Genomic DNA, 16,709 nt, shown 5'->3' on the forward strand with positions numbered 1-16,709 from the left:
TTTGCCAGTATATTTTGTGGATAACACAGCAGGGTGGCGACAAAGTTAACAACTTTGATGTGTAATCCATGAAAACAACCCAAATTTCTGCCTGACACACCTCGTTTGATAAAGGGACGATGTATGGAGGCAGCTATATGGACGACTTTTGGAGGTAGCAATGGAGACAACGTGTGGAGGCTGCTATGGAGACAATTTAATTTGGATAGTGCCTGTATGTGGCAGTCCCAAACATTTTTCAAACCAGAGGAGCAGGTAGGTGGCCCTCCAGTAAAATGGAATAGATTGAGTGCCTGTATGTGGCAGTCCCAAAAATGTTTCAAACCAGAGGAGCAGGTAGGTGGCCCTGCAGTAAAATGGAATAGATTGAGTGCCTGTATGTGGCAGTCCCAAAAATTTTTCAAACCAGAGGAGCAGGTAGGTGGCCCTCCAGTAAAATGGAATAGATTGAGTGCCTGTATGTGGCAGTCCCAAAAATGTTTCAAACCAGAGGAGCAGGTAGGTGGCCCTGCAGTAAAATGGAATAGATTGAGTGCCTGTATGTGGCAGTCCCAAAAATGTTTCAAACCAGAGGAGCAGGTAGGTGGCCCTGCAGTAAAATGGAATAGATTGAGTGCCTGTATGTGGCAGTCCCAAAAATGTTTCAAACCAGAGGAGCAGGTAGGTGGCCCTGCAGTAAAATGGAATAGATTGAGTGCCTGTATGTGGCAGTCCCAAAAATTTTTCAAACCAGAGGAGCAGGTAGGTGGCCCTCCAGTAAAATGGAATAGATTGAGTGCCTGTATGTGGCAGTCCCAAAAATGTTTCAAACCAGAGGAGCAGGTAGGTGGCCCTGCAGTAAAATGGAATAGATTGAGTGCCTGTATGTGGCAGTCCCAAAAATTTTTCAAACCAGAGGAGCAGGTAGGTGGCCCTCCAGTAAAATGGAATAGATTGAGTGCCTGTATGTGGCAGTCCCAAAAATGTTTCAAACCAGAGGAGCAGGTAGGTGGCCCTGCAGTAAAATGGAATAGATTGAGTGCCTGTATGTGGCACTCACAAAAATTGTTTCAAACAGAGGACCGGGTAGGTGGCCCTCCAGAAAAATTAAATGCATGAAGTACTATAGCAAGAGCCAGTGGGCCCTGTCAAAAAATAGCCATTTTCCTCTGCTTTACTGTACAAAGAGGAGGAGAAGGAGGAAAATGAGGAGGAGGAGGAGTGGATCAATTATTCAGGTTGAGCTTCCTTCACCTGGTGGAGATTGGAAATTCTGAGAAATCCAGCCTTTATTCATTTTAATAAGCGTCAGCCTGTCAGCGCTGTCAGTCGACAGGCGTGTACGCTTATCGGTGATGATGCCACCAGCTGCACTGAAAACCCGCTCGGACAAGACGCTAGCGGCAGGGCAGGCAAGAACCTCCAAGGCGTACAGCGCCAGTTCGTGCCACATGTCCAGCTTTGAAACCCAGTAGTTGTAGGGAGCTGTGTGATCATTTAGGACGATGGTATGGTCAGCTACGTACTCCCTCACCATCTTTCTGTAAAGATCAGCCCTACTCTGCCGAGACTGGGGACAGGTGACAGTGTCTTGCTGGGGTGACATAAAGCTGGCAAAAGCCTTGTAAAGCGTACCCTTGCCAGTGCTGGACAAGCTGCCTGCTCGCCTACTCTCCCTCGCTACTTGTCCCGCAGAACTACGCACTCTGCCGCTAGCGCTGTCAGAAGGGAAATACTGTTTCAGCTTGTGCACCAGGGCCTGCTGGTATTCATGCATTCTCACACTCCTTTCCTCTGCAGGGATGAGAGTGGAAAGATTTTGCTTGTACCGTGGGTCCAGGAGAGTGAACACCCAGTAATCGGTGCTGGAATAAATTCTTTGAACGCGAGGGTCACGGGATAGGCAGCCTAGCATGAAATCTGCCATATGCGCCAGAGTACCAACGCGTAAGAATTCACTCCCCTCACTGGCCTGACTGTCCATTTCCTCCTCCTCCAACTCCTCCAACTCCTCTTCTTCTGCCCATACACGCTGAACAGTAAAGGACTCAACAATGGTCCCCTCTTGTGTCTCACCAACATTCTCCTCCTCTTCCTCCTCATCCTCCTCCACCTCCACCTCCTCCGATATGCGCTGAGAAACAGACCTGAGGGTGCTTTGGCTATCAACAAGGGAATATTCTTCCCCTGTCTCTTGTGACGAGCGCAAAGCTTCCGACTTCATGCTGACCAGAGAGTTTTTCAACAGGCCAAGCAGCGGGATGGTGAGGCTGATGATGGCGGCATCGCCACTGACCATCTGTGTTGACTCCTCAAAGTTACTCAGCACCTGACAGATATCAGACATCCACGTCCACTCCTCATTGTAGACTTGAGGAAGCTGACTGACCTGACTACCAGTTCTGGTGGAAGTTGACATCTGGCAGTCTACAATCGCTCTGCGCTGCTGGTAAACTCTGGATAACATGGTCAGTGTTGAATTCCACCTCGTGGGCACGTCGCACAACAGTCGGTGAGCGGGCAGTTGGAGGCGGCGCTGCGCTGCCCTGAGAGTGGCAGCATCTGGGCTGGACTTCCTGAAATGCGCACAGATGCGGCGCACCTTCGTGAGCAAATCAGACAGATTGGGGTATGTCTTGAGGAAACGCTGAACTATCAGATTTAACACATGGGCCAGGCATGGCACATGTGTCAGTCTGCCGAGTTGCAGAGCCGCCACCAGGTTACGGCCGTTGTCACACACAACCATTCCCGGCTTGAGGTTCAGCGGTGCCAGCCACAGATCAGTCTGCGCCGTGATGCCCTGTAATAGCTCTTGGGCGGTGTGCCTTTTGTCGCCTAGGCTCAGCAGTTTGAGCACCGCCTGCTGTCGCTTAGCGACGGCACTGCTGCTGTGCCTAGAGCTACCGACTGATGGCGCCGTGCCCACGGATGGTAGTTCGGAGGAGGAGGTGGAGGAGGGGTGGGAGGAGGAGGAGGCATAGTAGGCCTGAAACACCTGGACCGAGGTAGGCCCCGCAATCCTCGGCGTCGGCAGTATATGAGCAGCCCCAGTGTCAGACTCGGTCCCAGCCTCCACCAAGTTAACCCAATGTGCCGTCAGCGATATATAGTGGCCCTGCCCGGCAGCACTCGTCCACGTGTCCGTGGTCAGGTGGACCTTGTCAGAAACGGCGTTGGTCAGGGCACGGATGATGTTGTCTGACACGTGCTGGTGCAGGGCTGGGACGGCACATCGGGAAAAGTAGTGGCGGCTGGGGACCGAATACCGAGGGGCGGCCGCCGCCATGAGGTTGCGAAAGGCCTCGGTCTCTACTAGCCTATAGGGCAGCATCTCCAGGCTAAGCAATCTGGAGATGTGCACATTAAGGGCTTGGGCGTGCGGGTGGGTTGCACTATATTTGCGTTTCCGCTCCAGCGTCTGGGGTATGGAGAGCTGAACGCTGGTGGATGCTGTGGAGGATCGTGGAGGCGACGATGGGGTTTTTGTGGCAGGGTCCTGGGCAGGGGGCTGACTAGCAGCTGACACAGGGGAAGGAGCAGTGGTGTGCACGGCCGGAGGTGAACGGGCTTGTTGCCACTGAGTGGGGTGTTTAGCATTCATATGCCTGCGCATACTGGTGGTAGTTAAGCTAGTAGTGGTGGAACCCCTGCTGAGCCTGGTTTGGCAAATGTTGCACACCACAGTCCGTCGGTCATCCGGTGTTTCCTTAAAGAACCTCCAGACTTCTGAAGATCTAGCCCTCGCCGCAGGAGCCCTCGCCACGGGAGCTTCACTAGTTGACACATTTGGCGCTGATGCACCAGCTCTGGCCCTGCCTCTCCGTCTGGCCCCACCACTGCCTCTTCCAACCTGTTCTGGTCGAGGACTCTCCTCCGTCTCAGAAGCACTGTGTTCACCCGGCCTCTCAACCCAGCTTGGGTCTGTCACCTCATCATGCTCCGATCCCTCAGTCTGCTCCCCCCTCGGACTTCCTGCCCTGACAACAACTTCCCCACTGTCTGACAACCGTGTCTCCTCATCGTCGGACACCTCTTTACACACTTCCACTACGTCAAGAAGGTCATCATCACCCACAGACTGTGACTGTTGGAAAACCTGGGCATCGGAAAATTGCTCAGCAGCAACCGGACAAGTGGTTTGTGACTGTGGGAAGGGTCCAGAAAACAGTTCCTCAGAGTATGCCGGTTCAAATGCCAAATTTTCCTGGGAGGGGGCAGACTGGGGGGGAGGAGGCTGAGGTGCAGGAGCTGGAGGAGTGGCGATTTCGGTGACATGGGTGGACTGCGTGGAAGACTGACTGGTGGTGGACAAATTGCTCGAAGCATTGTCAGCAATCCACGACATCACCTGTTCGCACTGTTCTGGCCTCAACAGTGCTCTACCACGAGTCCCAGTAACTTCAGACATGAACCTAGGGAGTGTAGCTCTGCGGCGTTCCCCTGCTCCCTCATCAGCAGGTGGTGTCTCACCCCGCCCAGGACCACGGCCTCTGACCCCTGCAGTAGTTGGACGCCCACGTCCCCGCCCTCGTCCTCTACCCCTAGCCCTCGGGTTAAACATTTTTAAAATGAGAGTTATAACTTTATTTTTTTTTTTACTTTTTTTGTTTTTTTTTGTGTGTTTTTTTTTTTTTGTGTTTTTTGTTTTTTTTTGAGTTTTTAAAACCAAACAATGCTATCCTATTGCTATGGCTATTTTCTAGCCAAGTATCAAAGCACACTACTATGCCAGATGAGATGACACTGAGTTAGTGCCTAATTGAAATCCAACCCCTACTAAATTTTCCCACTTCGGTCTTTGCTATGGATATGTGCGTCACTAAGCGCAGAACACAGCGGTCGCAAGTCTCACTACAAATTGCTCAGAATTGGCTAGTACATGCACTGCAGAAAGTACAGCCACCAGCAGATCAACCAGAAATCAAATATATAGAACGCTACTGTATGCGTAAGTAAGCTCTTTGTATTCTCCTATGGCTATTTTCTAGCCAAGTATCAAAGCACACTACTGTCAGATGAGATGACACTGAGTTAGTGCCTAATTGAAATCCAACCCCTACTAAATTTTCCCACTTCGGTCTTTGCTATGGATATGTGCGTCACTAAGCGCAGAACACAGCGGTCGCAAGTCTCACTACAAATTGCTCAGAATTGGCTAGTACATGCACTGCAGAAAGTACAGCCACCAGCAGATCAACCAGAAATCAAATATATAGAACGCTACTGTATGCGTAAGTAAGCTCTTTGTATTCTCCTATGGCTATTTTCTAGCCAAGTATCAAAGCACACTACTGTCAGATGAGATGACACTGAGTTAGTGCCTAATTGAAATCCAACCCCTACTAAATTTTCCCACTTCGGTCTTTGCTATGGATATGTGCGTCACTAAGCGCAGAACACAGCGGTCGCAAGTCTCACTACAAATTGCTCAGAATTGGCTAGTACATGCACTGCAGAAAGTACAGCCACCAGCAGATCAACCAGAAATCAAATATATAGAACGCTACTGTATGCGTAAGTAAGCTCTTTGTATTCTCCTATGGCTATTTTCTAGCCAAGTATCAAAGCACACTACTGTCAGATGAGATGACACTGAGTTAGTGCCTAATTGAAATCCAACCCCTACTAAATTTTCCCACTTCGGTCTTTGCTATGGATATGTGCGTCACTAAGCGCAGAACACAGCGGTCGCAAGTCTCACTACAAATTGCTCAGAATTGGCTAGTACATGCACTGCAGAAAGTACAGCCACCAGCAGATCAACCAGAAATCAAATATATAGAACGCTACTGTATGCGTAAGTAAGCTCTTTGTATTCTCCTATGGCTATTTTCTAGCCAAGTATCAAAGCACACTACTGTCAGATGAGATGACACTGAGTTAGTGCCTAATTGAAATCCAACCCCTACTAAATTTTCCCACTTCGGTCTTTGCTATGGATATGTGTGCCACTAAGAGCTAAACACAACGGTAGCAAGTCCCCCTGCTAATTCCTCACAAAATGGTACTAGATGCAAATTAAAATAAAAAAAGTAGAACGTTATTGTAGCCCTAAGAAGGGCTGTTGGGTTCTTTGAGAAGCACTCCTGCCTAACAGTAAGCTAATAGAACACCCTAACGCTTTCCCTGACCAGCAGCAGCTCTCTCCCTAGCGGCATCCAGACACAGAATGATCCGAGCAGCGCGGGCAGCGGCTAGTCTATCCCAGGGTCACCTGATCTGGCCAGCCAAACACTGCTATCGACGTGTAAGGGTACCACGTCATGCTGGGTGGAGTGCAGAGTCTCCTGGCTTGTGATTGGCTCTGTTTCTGGCCGCCAAAAAGCAAAACGGCGGGAGCTGCCATTTTCTCGAGCGGGCGAAGTATTCGTCCGAGCAACGAGCAGTTTCGAGTACCCTAATGCTCGACCGAGCATCAAGCTCGGACGAGCATGTTCGCTCATCTCTAATAAGAATCTATACAAACTGAAGAGTAATCATAATGATAATTGCATGAAAAAAAATCACCTTCTCCATGTAGGATATTGTAAAATCGAAAGGCATTTTATTATACAGGCAGTCCCCAGGTTATGAACAGGATAGGTTCTGTATAGGATATGTTCTTGTCTGTAACTCCAGACAAATTTTTTTGGTGTCTGTGACAACTGCATTTTAAAATTGTTTGATTGTCATAAGAACCAGGATTAACAATAAAGTTTAATTGCAGACACCTTTGATAACTGTTATAGCTGTTTATTGTAGCCTAGGACTAAAGTACAATAAATTACCAACACCCAGAAGTCTGTTTGTAACTAGGGGTCGTCTGTAAGTCTGGGGTTCTTAAGTGGGGGATCCCCTGTAGTTGTAGAATGAATTGTGAAAAGCAGTGGAGTGGTAGGAAAATGTAGAGAATTATCTACTGTATGACCTCCTGAACATCTAAATGGGGTTGTGTTGCTTCTAAATCTTTGACTGGTTTTGAGGTTTGTGTTATGTTTGGGACTTTGCTAAACACAAATTAGTATGGATAATGGTGTATGGTATAATGATTTATGTACTGACTTATGCTAAAACTAAATTTAATAACTGTAAATGTAATATTTGAAAAACAATTAATAATAAATCCCATTACATGTTATGGTTCTTCTGGATATATTCCTCCAACCCCTTTTCATTGTTTGTTTTGTTTCTTGTGTGTCTATAAATGTATGATGTATGGGTTTGTATTTTTTACTTTTATTTGTTTTTTTAGAACATACCAGATGTTATGCATTTTTAATATCACATATCATTTGTTTTAGAATATGTCTACATTTCCATGTTAATTTACCTGTGTGTAAACAAAGTAAAACCCTAACAAACATTTGTGAAAGTAAACTATAAAATTGTGTTGGTTATGGAGGACACCGACCATAAAGGGGTTTTCCCACCAAACAAGTTAGGCCCTATCCACACTAAATGTCGTGCAGGGCATTTTAAGTGCACATTATTCCAGTTTTCTGGTGTAGACAGATTGATATATCTCCCCCAATATCTTGATTTTCTCTGTACTTACAGCACGGCCAAGAACTTTGCAACACTTTTCGTGAATGTAAATGTAACCTCAGAACCTCATGAAGTATCTGCGCTTTGGTTCTTGTGGTATGTAAAGCAATGTGGAGGAACCACAAGAATCTTTTCAACTTCTAATGGTGGGCAGGTAAATACAAGATTTTTTAACATTCCTGTATTACTTTTATAGTTGGATGATAGTTAGAAATATGTGACATTTCCATTATCATTTGGATATGTCTCTGGAAATGAGTCAGAATAAGCAAGGAAATTTACAGGTACGGTGGCATCTACTAGATATAATTTTTTTGCAAGAGATATAAGAAATGGACACAATGGGGAGTTCAACATGTATGACACCAGTTATTGTTTTATGCTAATTGTGAAACTGTTTTAAAATATTTCAAAATGTCTTAATTTTGTTGAAGGAAAGAAAATTTGTTGGTGGAGCAGGACAAATAAGTGAAAAGATGGCAGAGCGTTTACAAGGTCGAGTGAAACTTCAGAGGCCTGTGGTGCGCATTGACCAATCTGCTGAGAACATTATTGTAGAAACTGTCAATCATGAAATATATGAAGTAAGCAAGTCTACATTTTTGTTGAACTTTGTGAAATTTTTGTTAGCCTCATACATACCTTATGTACAACCTTATGAGTAACTTTGTAAATACAATGGGGCACGTTTACTTACCCGTTCCCTGCAAGATCCCCGAGGTGCGTTATCCAATGAGGATGGGGGGGTTCAGTGACCCTGACTGTAAGATCCGGCCATGACCCCACCAAGGTGTCGCTTCCGATACTGGCTGATATTTCTAGGGTTGCTGCCCAGCAGTCCCTGCAGATTGCTTCTTATGGAGAATTACTTGGTCAAGTCACCAACAGCTGATTTCTTCTGTGCACCAGCTTCTGGTTCCAGCGACACTCCTGGGGTAGGTCCTGTAACCGCTCCCATTACTTTGACTTGTCTACCAGTGGCAGAGCCTAGGCTCAGACTTTCTATGCCTGCCAAGTATGATGGCGATCCCAAATTGTGCAGGGGCTTTATTACCCAGTGCTCCCACACATAGAACTGACGCCATCCCAGTTTGTCACCGATCGTTCCAAGGTGACATTCATCCTCAGCCTGGCTACCCCTCTATGGGACAGAAACGATCCAGTCACGGCTAACCATACTACCTTTCTGGTTGAATTTCGCTCCATGTTTTAGGAACCAGCGTGTGCCTCCTCAGCTGAAACGGCGCTGCTGGACCTGTGCCAAGGAGACTCGACCATGGGCAAGTATCCCGTCAAGTTCCGTATTCTGGCTTCTGAGCTCTCCTGGAATGACGCTGCCCAGAACTGTCTTCAAGGGTCAAGGACACATTGGCCGCTCGTGATCTGCCATATAATCAGACTGTGCCAGTTCTGAGCACTTCATTGGGTCTTGTCTTGTCCATCCTCCCACGTCCAGGAGATGCCAGCACCTAGGGCTCTTGGGAGAAACATCCCTATGTGTGAATTCCACTTTTCCATGCCTGACGGTTCCAGTGCTCCTCAATGTCGGTACGAGCGCTCCTGTGCAAATATCAGCTTTCTTGGACTTTGGTTCCACGGGGAACTTTGTGGATGCCACTCTTGCCTCCCAGCATCACATTCCAGTGGTTCCCCTCAAGCAACCCCTTGTTATCTCCTCTTCAGCAAACATCTTCTCTCCGATCCGGTCCAGTACCGGACTGAGCCTATCTGTCTTCATGTTGGAGATCTTCACAAAGAAAACCTGTCTTTCTACATGCTGCCATGATCCACTTGCCCTCCTGGGTCTCCCAATGTCATGCAATGTCATGCTATGGTCCTCAATGGAAGACAGGTGGGTTCCTGCATTGGGGTCCGGATTGCCAATTGTGCTGCATCCATCTGTCCAGATGTCTTTGGATGTTGAGGGAGAAGGACCAGTTCCTTGGCATATCATCTCTCCTGTACAACATGCTCTCTGAAATAGGTTTCTTGGGACCAAGAAGAGGAGGGCAAATTTCGGCTAGTACCATTTCCCGTGGTGGTCCAGGGGGTCCATGGACCCTGAACCCTGACACGGACCATTGCGGAGAAGCGCCAGATTCATGATTTCGGGCACACGATCTTAGTGAATCGCTGCACGCAGCGTTATAGACAGACAATGCACTTTTAGGAAACTTGAATAACCTTGTAAGTAAATGTGCCCCATTATGTCTTCTACTGGTGACAGAGGGGGTCCACAATCACTGTCATACAGTGGAAAACCAAACAGCCACCGAAAATGCTGTTGACATAGACTGTAATGAAGAATTAAAATGCCACTGGCCCTTTAATTAGCCCGTTGAAACAGGACAGAAGATGGACGCTGGTTACATGTCCTGCACCTGCCCAGGCAGGTCATGTGATCATCAATATGTTTAGCTGTAGACAGTTGGTTGCAGTGCATCCAGTATGGCCAATGTTGTGGTGAGACTTCCTCACAATGAGGTTATGTGCAGTGATGGCAGTTACATATCATTACTATGGTAACAGAGCAGGGCAGTATGTTAGATCATCACTGAGAGCAGAGCATAAGAGGGAGGAGGAGTTACTGAGAACTAAAGGATCATGGGACTTGTAGTTTCCAGTGGTGGCCATCTTGGTGATTACTCCGCCTACTTTAGAAATTCCATAACATTTTGTGAATCATAAAATCAAATATTTAAGCTCCATTTCGTGGCTAAAGACATTGGGGCCCTTTAAAATATTCATGAGCACTGGTAAAATGAAAGCTGAGCTGTGATTGGTTGCCATGGGCAACTAGAAATATTCTGACTTTCAGACAGCTTGATAAATCTGCCCCAGTGAGTTCTATTATATTAATTTATTTATAACATTATAGGTTTTTGTATTCCTGGGATACCTCTTTAATTGGCTCCAAAAGTTTAATGAAAAAGTACTTAAATTATGTTCTTGTTTTGTTTCCATTCTGATACAGGCCAAATATGTCATCAGTGCCATTCCACCCACTCTTTGTCTTAAAATCCATTTTAATCCTGGCTTGCCTCCATTAAGGAATCAGCTAATTAATCGTGTTCCTATGGGTTCAGTGATAAAGTGCATGGTTTACTACAAGGAAGCCTTCTGGAGGAAGAAAGGTATGACATCTTCAATATCTGGGTCTGATCTTAAAAGAGTTATCTAGGAATACGATTTTATATGCATGAGGGGGCATCAAAAATATTAAAAACCTTATGCTATTAAAAACCCACACTCACCCCACAGCGGTGGCGCCGCTTTTTAACAAATGAGCACTTTCATTATTAATGGAGGTGCCAGCATGACTTAAACTGACATATAAAGCTCTATGTGCAGCTGGGAAATATTGTATCCATTTTTAGCCTTCTAATAATAGCAAACTGTACACCATGTCTGATTACATGAAATCACAGCAGCCTCCATAGAGGATGGATAGGAGTCGAAGTCCATAGAGGCTTCTGTGACTTCATGTGGTCAGATACATGCATGGGGTATAGTTTGCTATTGTTAAGAGGCTAAAGGACCTGGGATGATGTCACTCTGGTCACATGAAATAAACTGTGACCAGTAAGGAGGCATAAGGCCTAGGAAGTACTAGATGGGGGGCCGGATGAGCAGGACACGCCCTCTTTGATGCCAAGTATTATAAGATAAAAGGTGATTTATGTGGATCTAGGCGAAACAATTTTTAGCCAAAAAAAGAAAGGTGCCAGTTTGTCAATAGAGCTCCATAGCAACCTTTCACTGGCTGTATATGTGCAAATGTGGTGACAGGTTCCCTTTAAACCTGAAGAAAATATAGTTTTGACAGTTTGCTTTAGTATTCCAGCAAATTTTTGGCATCTGGTTATTATACACTTGGAATACAGTTTTTTATATACATGCAGACCATGGGTTAAATACAAGATAGGTTCTATGGGTTTGCTCTTAAGTTGAATTTGTATAAAATCAGGGTATATATAGACTCCGGGGGAAATTATTTTTGGTCCCTGTGACAGTTAGATGTGAAAAAAATTTGGGTTCACATGGGGACTAGGGTTAACAACAAAGCTTTATTGCAGACACTTTATAGTTGATCATTGCAGCCTTGCACTAAATTAAGAAAAATTTTCAGCATCCCAAGGCCACCGTGGGCAGAGAGGTCCTTTTGATACTTGTCTGCAAGACGGATGTTCTTAAGTTAGGTACTGCCTGTATATCAAAAAAGAGAAAAAAAACATTGTTCAGCTCATCCAATCCATATGCCTTTGATTGCTTTTGCACAGACACGTTGAGTCGGGATCAGGTGATTTAATGTGAAACAAATAAAAGTCCAACAAACAGCCAAGTCCTTTTCAGGCAATATAAACAGTTAAAAAACACTTAAATTCCTAAAAGTTAAAATTGTAATCATTTCCTGAAAAGGGCTTGGCCATTTGCTGGACTTGTAATTGTTTCACACTGCCTGTTTATGCCTAGTGGGGGCTTTAAAAATAATAAAGACCTTATTCAGACACCTCTCTCCGTGCCTCCGTTCAGCCAGGGCACCACCCGTGACTACAGAGGCCAGCAGTGACATCACATTGACAGGCGTTTGCCTGGTACTGTCTGAAACTCCTGTAGTAGCAGGCGTGCTGTTGTAGACACCAACTCACTGCCGACCTCTGTATACAAACAGAGACAAGCAGCCATAAAAAAATAAGAAAAATGTATTCCCAGAAAAAAAAACTCTAGTGTGTAATAGCCAGATGAATGTATTACAAGGTTTTAGTCACGTGGGTACCTCCATTAATGATGAAAGTGCTCATTGGTTAAAAAGGAGCTCCTGATACTTCTCTCCGGATAACCTTTTGCAAACATTTGCCTCTGCCTTTTTCCCATCACATGCAGTATAGTATTGCCTCTTTGAACAAAGTTTAATACATTTCTAAGCATTAATAGACATTTAAAGACATAGTACAATAAAATGTAGTTAATATGTTACCCTTTTATGTAATAGATTATTGTGGAAGCATGATTATTGAAGATGAAGAAGCACCGATTGGGCTAACCCTTGATGATACAAAACCTGACGGCTCGGTACCTGCTATAATGGGGTATAATGTCTATACTCTTTAATACTTATACATTAATGTCTTTGACTATATAATACAACTGTATCACTCACCGAACCCTAAAGGGATTTTCCCACAAACTAAAGTTAGGCCCTATATACGGAATAGGGCCTAACTTGCTGATCAGTGGGGGTATCATTGCTGAGACTGCTGTAGATCGCGAAAACGAGGGGTCCATCACAAACTTTAGTTTCAGGGAAAACCCCTTTAATAGAAAGGACCTTTATACAATTATATAAATGCAGAGATATTTCCTGACAGAACAAGTATAATAAATACAGGGATGTCACAATATTACAGAGATTACATTAAAAAAGACTCTTAACATCTCTGCATAATAGAGTGATGTCACAACACACAAGAGAAGTAACACCACAGAATTAACGGTCACAGTGATCGTACAATATAAATGTTATAGTCCATTTAATTCTTATGTTCCACCTTCAAAAAGCTATAACTTAAGGGCTTGTTTGTACTTTAGTAGCGCCATATAATTCGGTGCTGGAAAATAATTTAAAATGTGGTGAAATGTATATAAACACAATTGCACCAATTTTAAATTTTATTTTATTGCTTTCACTGTGCATTCCAATTGGCACATCCCCTTTATTATTTGGGTCAGTATGATCGTGGAGATACCAACTTTATATATTTTATTTCTTCCGGTGCCCGTATCAACTCTGGCAGTTTGGACTAAGACTACTCTCTGCCGGTAGTAAATCCTGTTTTAATGTGTCAAGTCCTGCTCTGTAGCAGCTGACTGCACCCCTCATGCTAACACATCTTCCTGTAGGTGCTGCTGCCTGAGGTAAGAGGCTCAATGTGCTCCCCGCCTGCCACCCACCTCATTGCCCAACTACTTCCTGACCACATGCCCCCAAAGGGCTGTGGGGGACAAAAAAAGCCAAAAAACTGTTAGAGAGAGGAGATTTATTTCCAGAGAAGGAATAATTAATCTCCCCCTCTGTCTTACTTTGTAACACGTTTAATAAATCTGTCTGCCATTATTAACTACATATATATAAAATATGTGTATAATATACATATATACTTGGCAAAATATAAATTCCTAGTTACTTAGTAACAAAAATATCAGATGTAACAACTTTTGATTTGATTACAGATTCATACTTGCTCGTAAATCAAGGAAATTGGCAAATCTTACAAAAGATGAACGGTAAGAAAAGGTTTTACTGTGTTATCAATGTGTTATCATTTTGACCTATACTGCCCTAAATAAACAATTCTATTCACTCAAAAATATAGTGTTTTTGCACTCACTACTTATCTTTGATATTTTTACCTTTGTACTTCCAGATAGATTTGCTTATAAAGAGGTTGTCCTATGTCATTATTCCTTAATATTCCCAAAAAATTCTATTAAAGGGAACCTGTCACCAAGGACCTGATTTTCACTAAAGACAGATTGCAGAAGCCCTTTACACCTGCATTACAGAGATGTATTTCTGCCTTTTCTGATCATTTGCATTACAATATAATTGTGTTTGAACCTACCTGGCTTCCTGACAAAAACCTCTGATGTCAGCTCATGAGGCTGTGGGCTCTTTCCCTTTGTAAGTGAAGGAGCAGATGGGAGGAGCTGTACAGGAGCAGAAAGGCGGGGGTAGAGAGCTGGGACTCACCAGAGGATTTTGGCAGGAAGCCAAGTAGGTTAAAACAATTATATTGTACTGCAAGTGCTCAAAAAAGACAGAATTTACAGAAATATTTGCAATTCAGCTGTAATGGGCTTCTGCAACCTGTTTTTAGCGAAAATGAGGTCCCTGGTGGCAGGTTCTCTTTAATGTTGATAGGGAAGGTTAACAGTGAATAGTGTTGTACCTTTGTCTATCATACATTATTTAGACTGTGTGTTAACCAGGAACATCCAGTACTATAGAACAGGTAGATCTTATTTTACCATGTTTCTATGTAAAATATGGTTTCTGCTCCTTTCCCATATGAGCAGTTTAGCAGAAAAATTGGTGTGTCATTCCTCTCAAGGGTCCAATCAGAGGTTCTGCTTATGCTGTCAAAGCTTGAAAATGTTAAATAAGAGGAATATTTAATACAAACTTGCACTTGTGGTAGGACCCATTTGATATATTTCAATAGCAATAGATGACACAGAGTTCCCGAAGTTTCTGGTAGTGGAATCCTTAGTAACAAGGAGTCCCCTAAAAGCAGAAGATCTTTGTAATTTTATATACACAAGTGGTTGTGGTTGAGTTAGGGTACTTAACACAAAAATTGGGATAAAGTAAAGCTAAAGCACTCTTCATGATGCTAAGTGTACAGTTATTAAAACCAAGCAGTAAATTCCACAAATCCATGACGTTTTCCCGGCTGTGGCCTTCATCTATTGCAAAGCTGTGTCTGCATTTGTGGAATTTGCTACTTTGTTTCAATAAATGTACACTTAGCATGCTGAGGTGTGCCTGACCTTTACTTTATCCTTAATTTTATGTACATAGGGCCACATTTTTGTTTCTCACATATGACATCAAAACATGCTAAAAAAAAGCACTGTGTCTATCTAATATTAGGCTATAAGGCTACATTCACATCTTTTTTTTTTAATACGTTAAGCATATACATGTCCATAGACTATACTGGCAGGCAGTGGCATAGTTTTTGTGTTCTGCTTCCTGTTGCATCCCCAGTTATGTAACAGTCCATATAAGGACAGTTGTTTCACTTAGGAGACATCCTTAACATCAGTAGCAGCCAATTAATGGCTGATGATGATGTTTGCTACCCCTCTGCTTTCATGGGGAGGGGTGGAACAGAAGAATGTTTCCCACTATATTAGCATACAATGGGACACGTACTAGTACTGCATTGTAAGAACATGTTGGTAATCTGCCAGGGATATCCTTAAGGCTCCTTTCACATCTAACATGTGCTCCCCCACTGTAGCCGGGTGAGCACGTAGCAGCAGGTTGGAGAGGAGACATAGCGATGCATGGCGCCCTGCCGTAAACATGGGGAAAGATAGAGCATGCTCTATGTTTTCCCCTGCACGTCACAGTGCCACACGTGTGGTCACCTTACTGCCACCAGGAGTCTTTAACCTTCTATGGAGATGTGTATCTGGCCGCAAATATGTCCCCACATAGCAAGTGTAAAAGAGGCTTAAGATGGAGGGTTAAAAACAAAATGTGAAGCCAGACTAACAAAGGATTTTAATGCAACTAGTAGAGAAGGCCTTAGAGGTGGCTATGTAATCTCATGGCTATCGCCTTTGAATTACATGGCTTTCTCTCTGTCATAGGGGTTAGCATCTTGTGCAACAAGCTCTTACCAATTATCTGTAAAGTGTCTCCTTATCAGCTCACTAAGTTTCTTAGAAATAACCAAATTTATTGTGTACTACATTGAATATCTCCCTGTTCTTAAACAAAAGGCCTTGGACACATACGTTTTCACTTTTGCATGTTGAGTGTTGCTTCCATTTATATTTATTCAGATTGTCTGCCAGTGTTGCTTTGCGTCCTGCTTGATTAAGTTCACTTTGCAGCTCTTGATTCTGATATTATTCCAAAAGAAAAATGTATGTGCATGTTGGTGTTACTAAACATACCGGACAATGATTTACATAAAAATGATCTTTGTTTTATGCTTAGCAAAAGGAAGATCTGTGAGCTGTATGCAAGAGTATTGGACTCAGAGGAAGCACTACATGTAAGATAAAATTTGAAAAGGTGAAGATATTGCACTAAGGACTGCCATCTAAAATAATCAAAAATATGGTGATTCTAAAGTTTGACTTTTGCTTTCATATATTTAAAAGTATGGTAAAAAAAATATGAGGCTAAATTCACACTACCGTTCCTTCCCTCCATTGACATCAATGTAAATTTTATGATCAGTTTGGCATGGATCCGTTATCCAATTCAGTCCAAAAAATGCATGGATAACAGATCCCTGCCAAAACGGAACATAACGGATTACATAAAATTTACATTGACGTCAATTGGGGTTTTAAATGATATGTTAAACCTCTGTTAAACCTCCATTCTTTACTATTTTCATGGGGGGGGGGGGGTAGTGTGAAATGAGCCTGAAATGAGGCACTCAAACCTGTGAATAGTT

At 43.8% G+C, this 16,709-nt stretch overlaps 1 protein-coding gene across 1 annotated transcript in view; it reads left to right on the plus strand.

Annotated features, from left to right (window-relative positions):
* The window catches only part of LOC140119109 (amine oxidase [flavin-containing]-like), a 73,776-nt gene that overhangs the window by 46,252 nt on the left and 10,815 nt on the right, over positions 1-16,709 (plus strand). The window contains exons 6-11 of the mRNA XM_072137770.1: positions 7,519-7,660; positions 7,941-8,090; positions 10,481-10,640; positions 12,500-12,596; positions 13,738-13,791; positions 16,241-16,298. Of these exons, the coding sequence (XP_071993871.1) occupies positions 7,519-7,660; positions 7,941-8,090; positions 10,481-10,640; positions 12,500-12,596; positions 13,738-13,791; positions 16,241-16,298 (661 nt within the window). The remainder of the gene's footprint in view (positions 1-7,518; positions 7,661-7,940; positions 8,091-10,480; positions 10,641-12,499; positions 12,597-13,737; positions 13,792-16,240; positions 16,299-16,709) is intronic.

The sequence above is a fragment of the Engystomops pustulosus genome, chromosome 2 (genome assembly GCF_040894005.1).
Source record: "Engystomops pustulosus chromosome 2, aEngPut4.maternal, whole genome shotgun sequence".
Taxonomy (NCBI): Eukaryota; Metazoa; Chordata; class Amphibia; order Anura; family Leptodactylidae; genus Engystomops; species Engystomops pustulosus.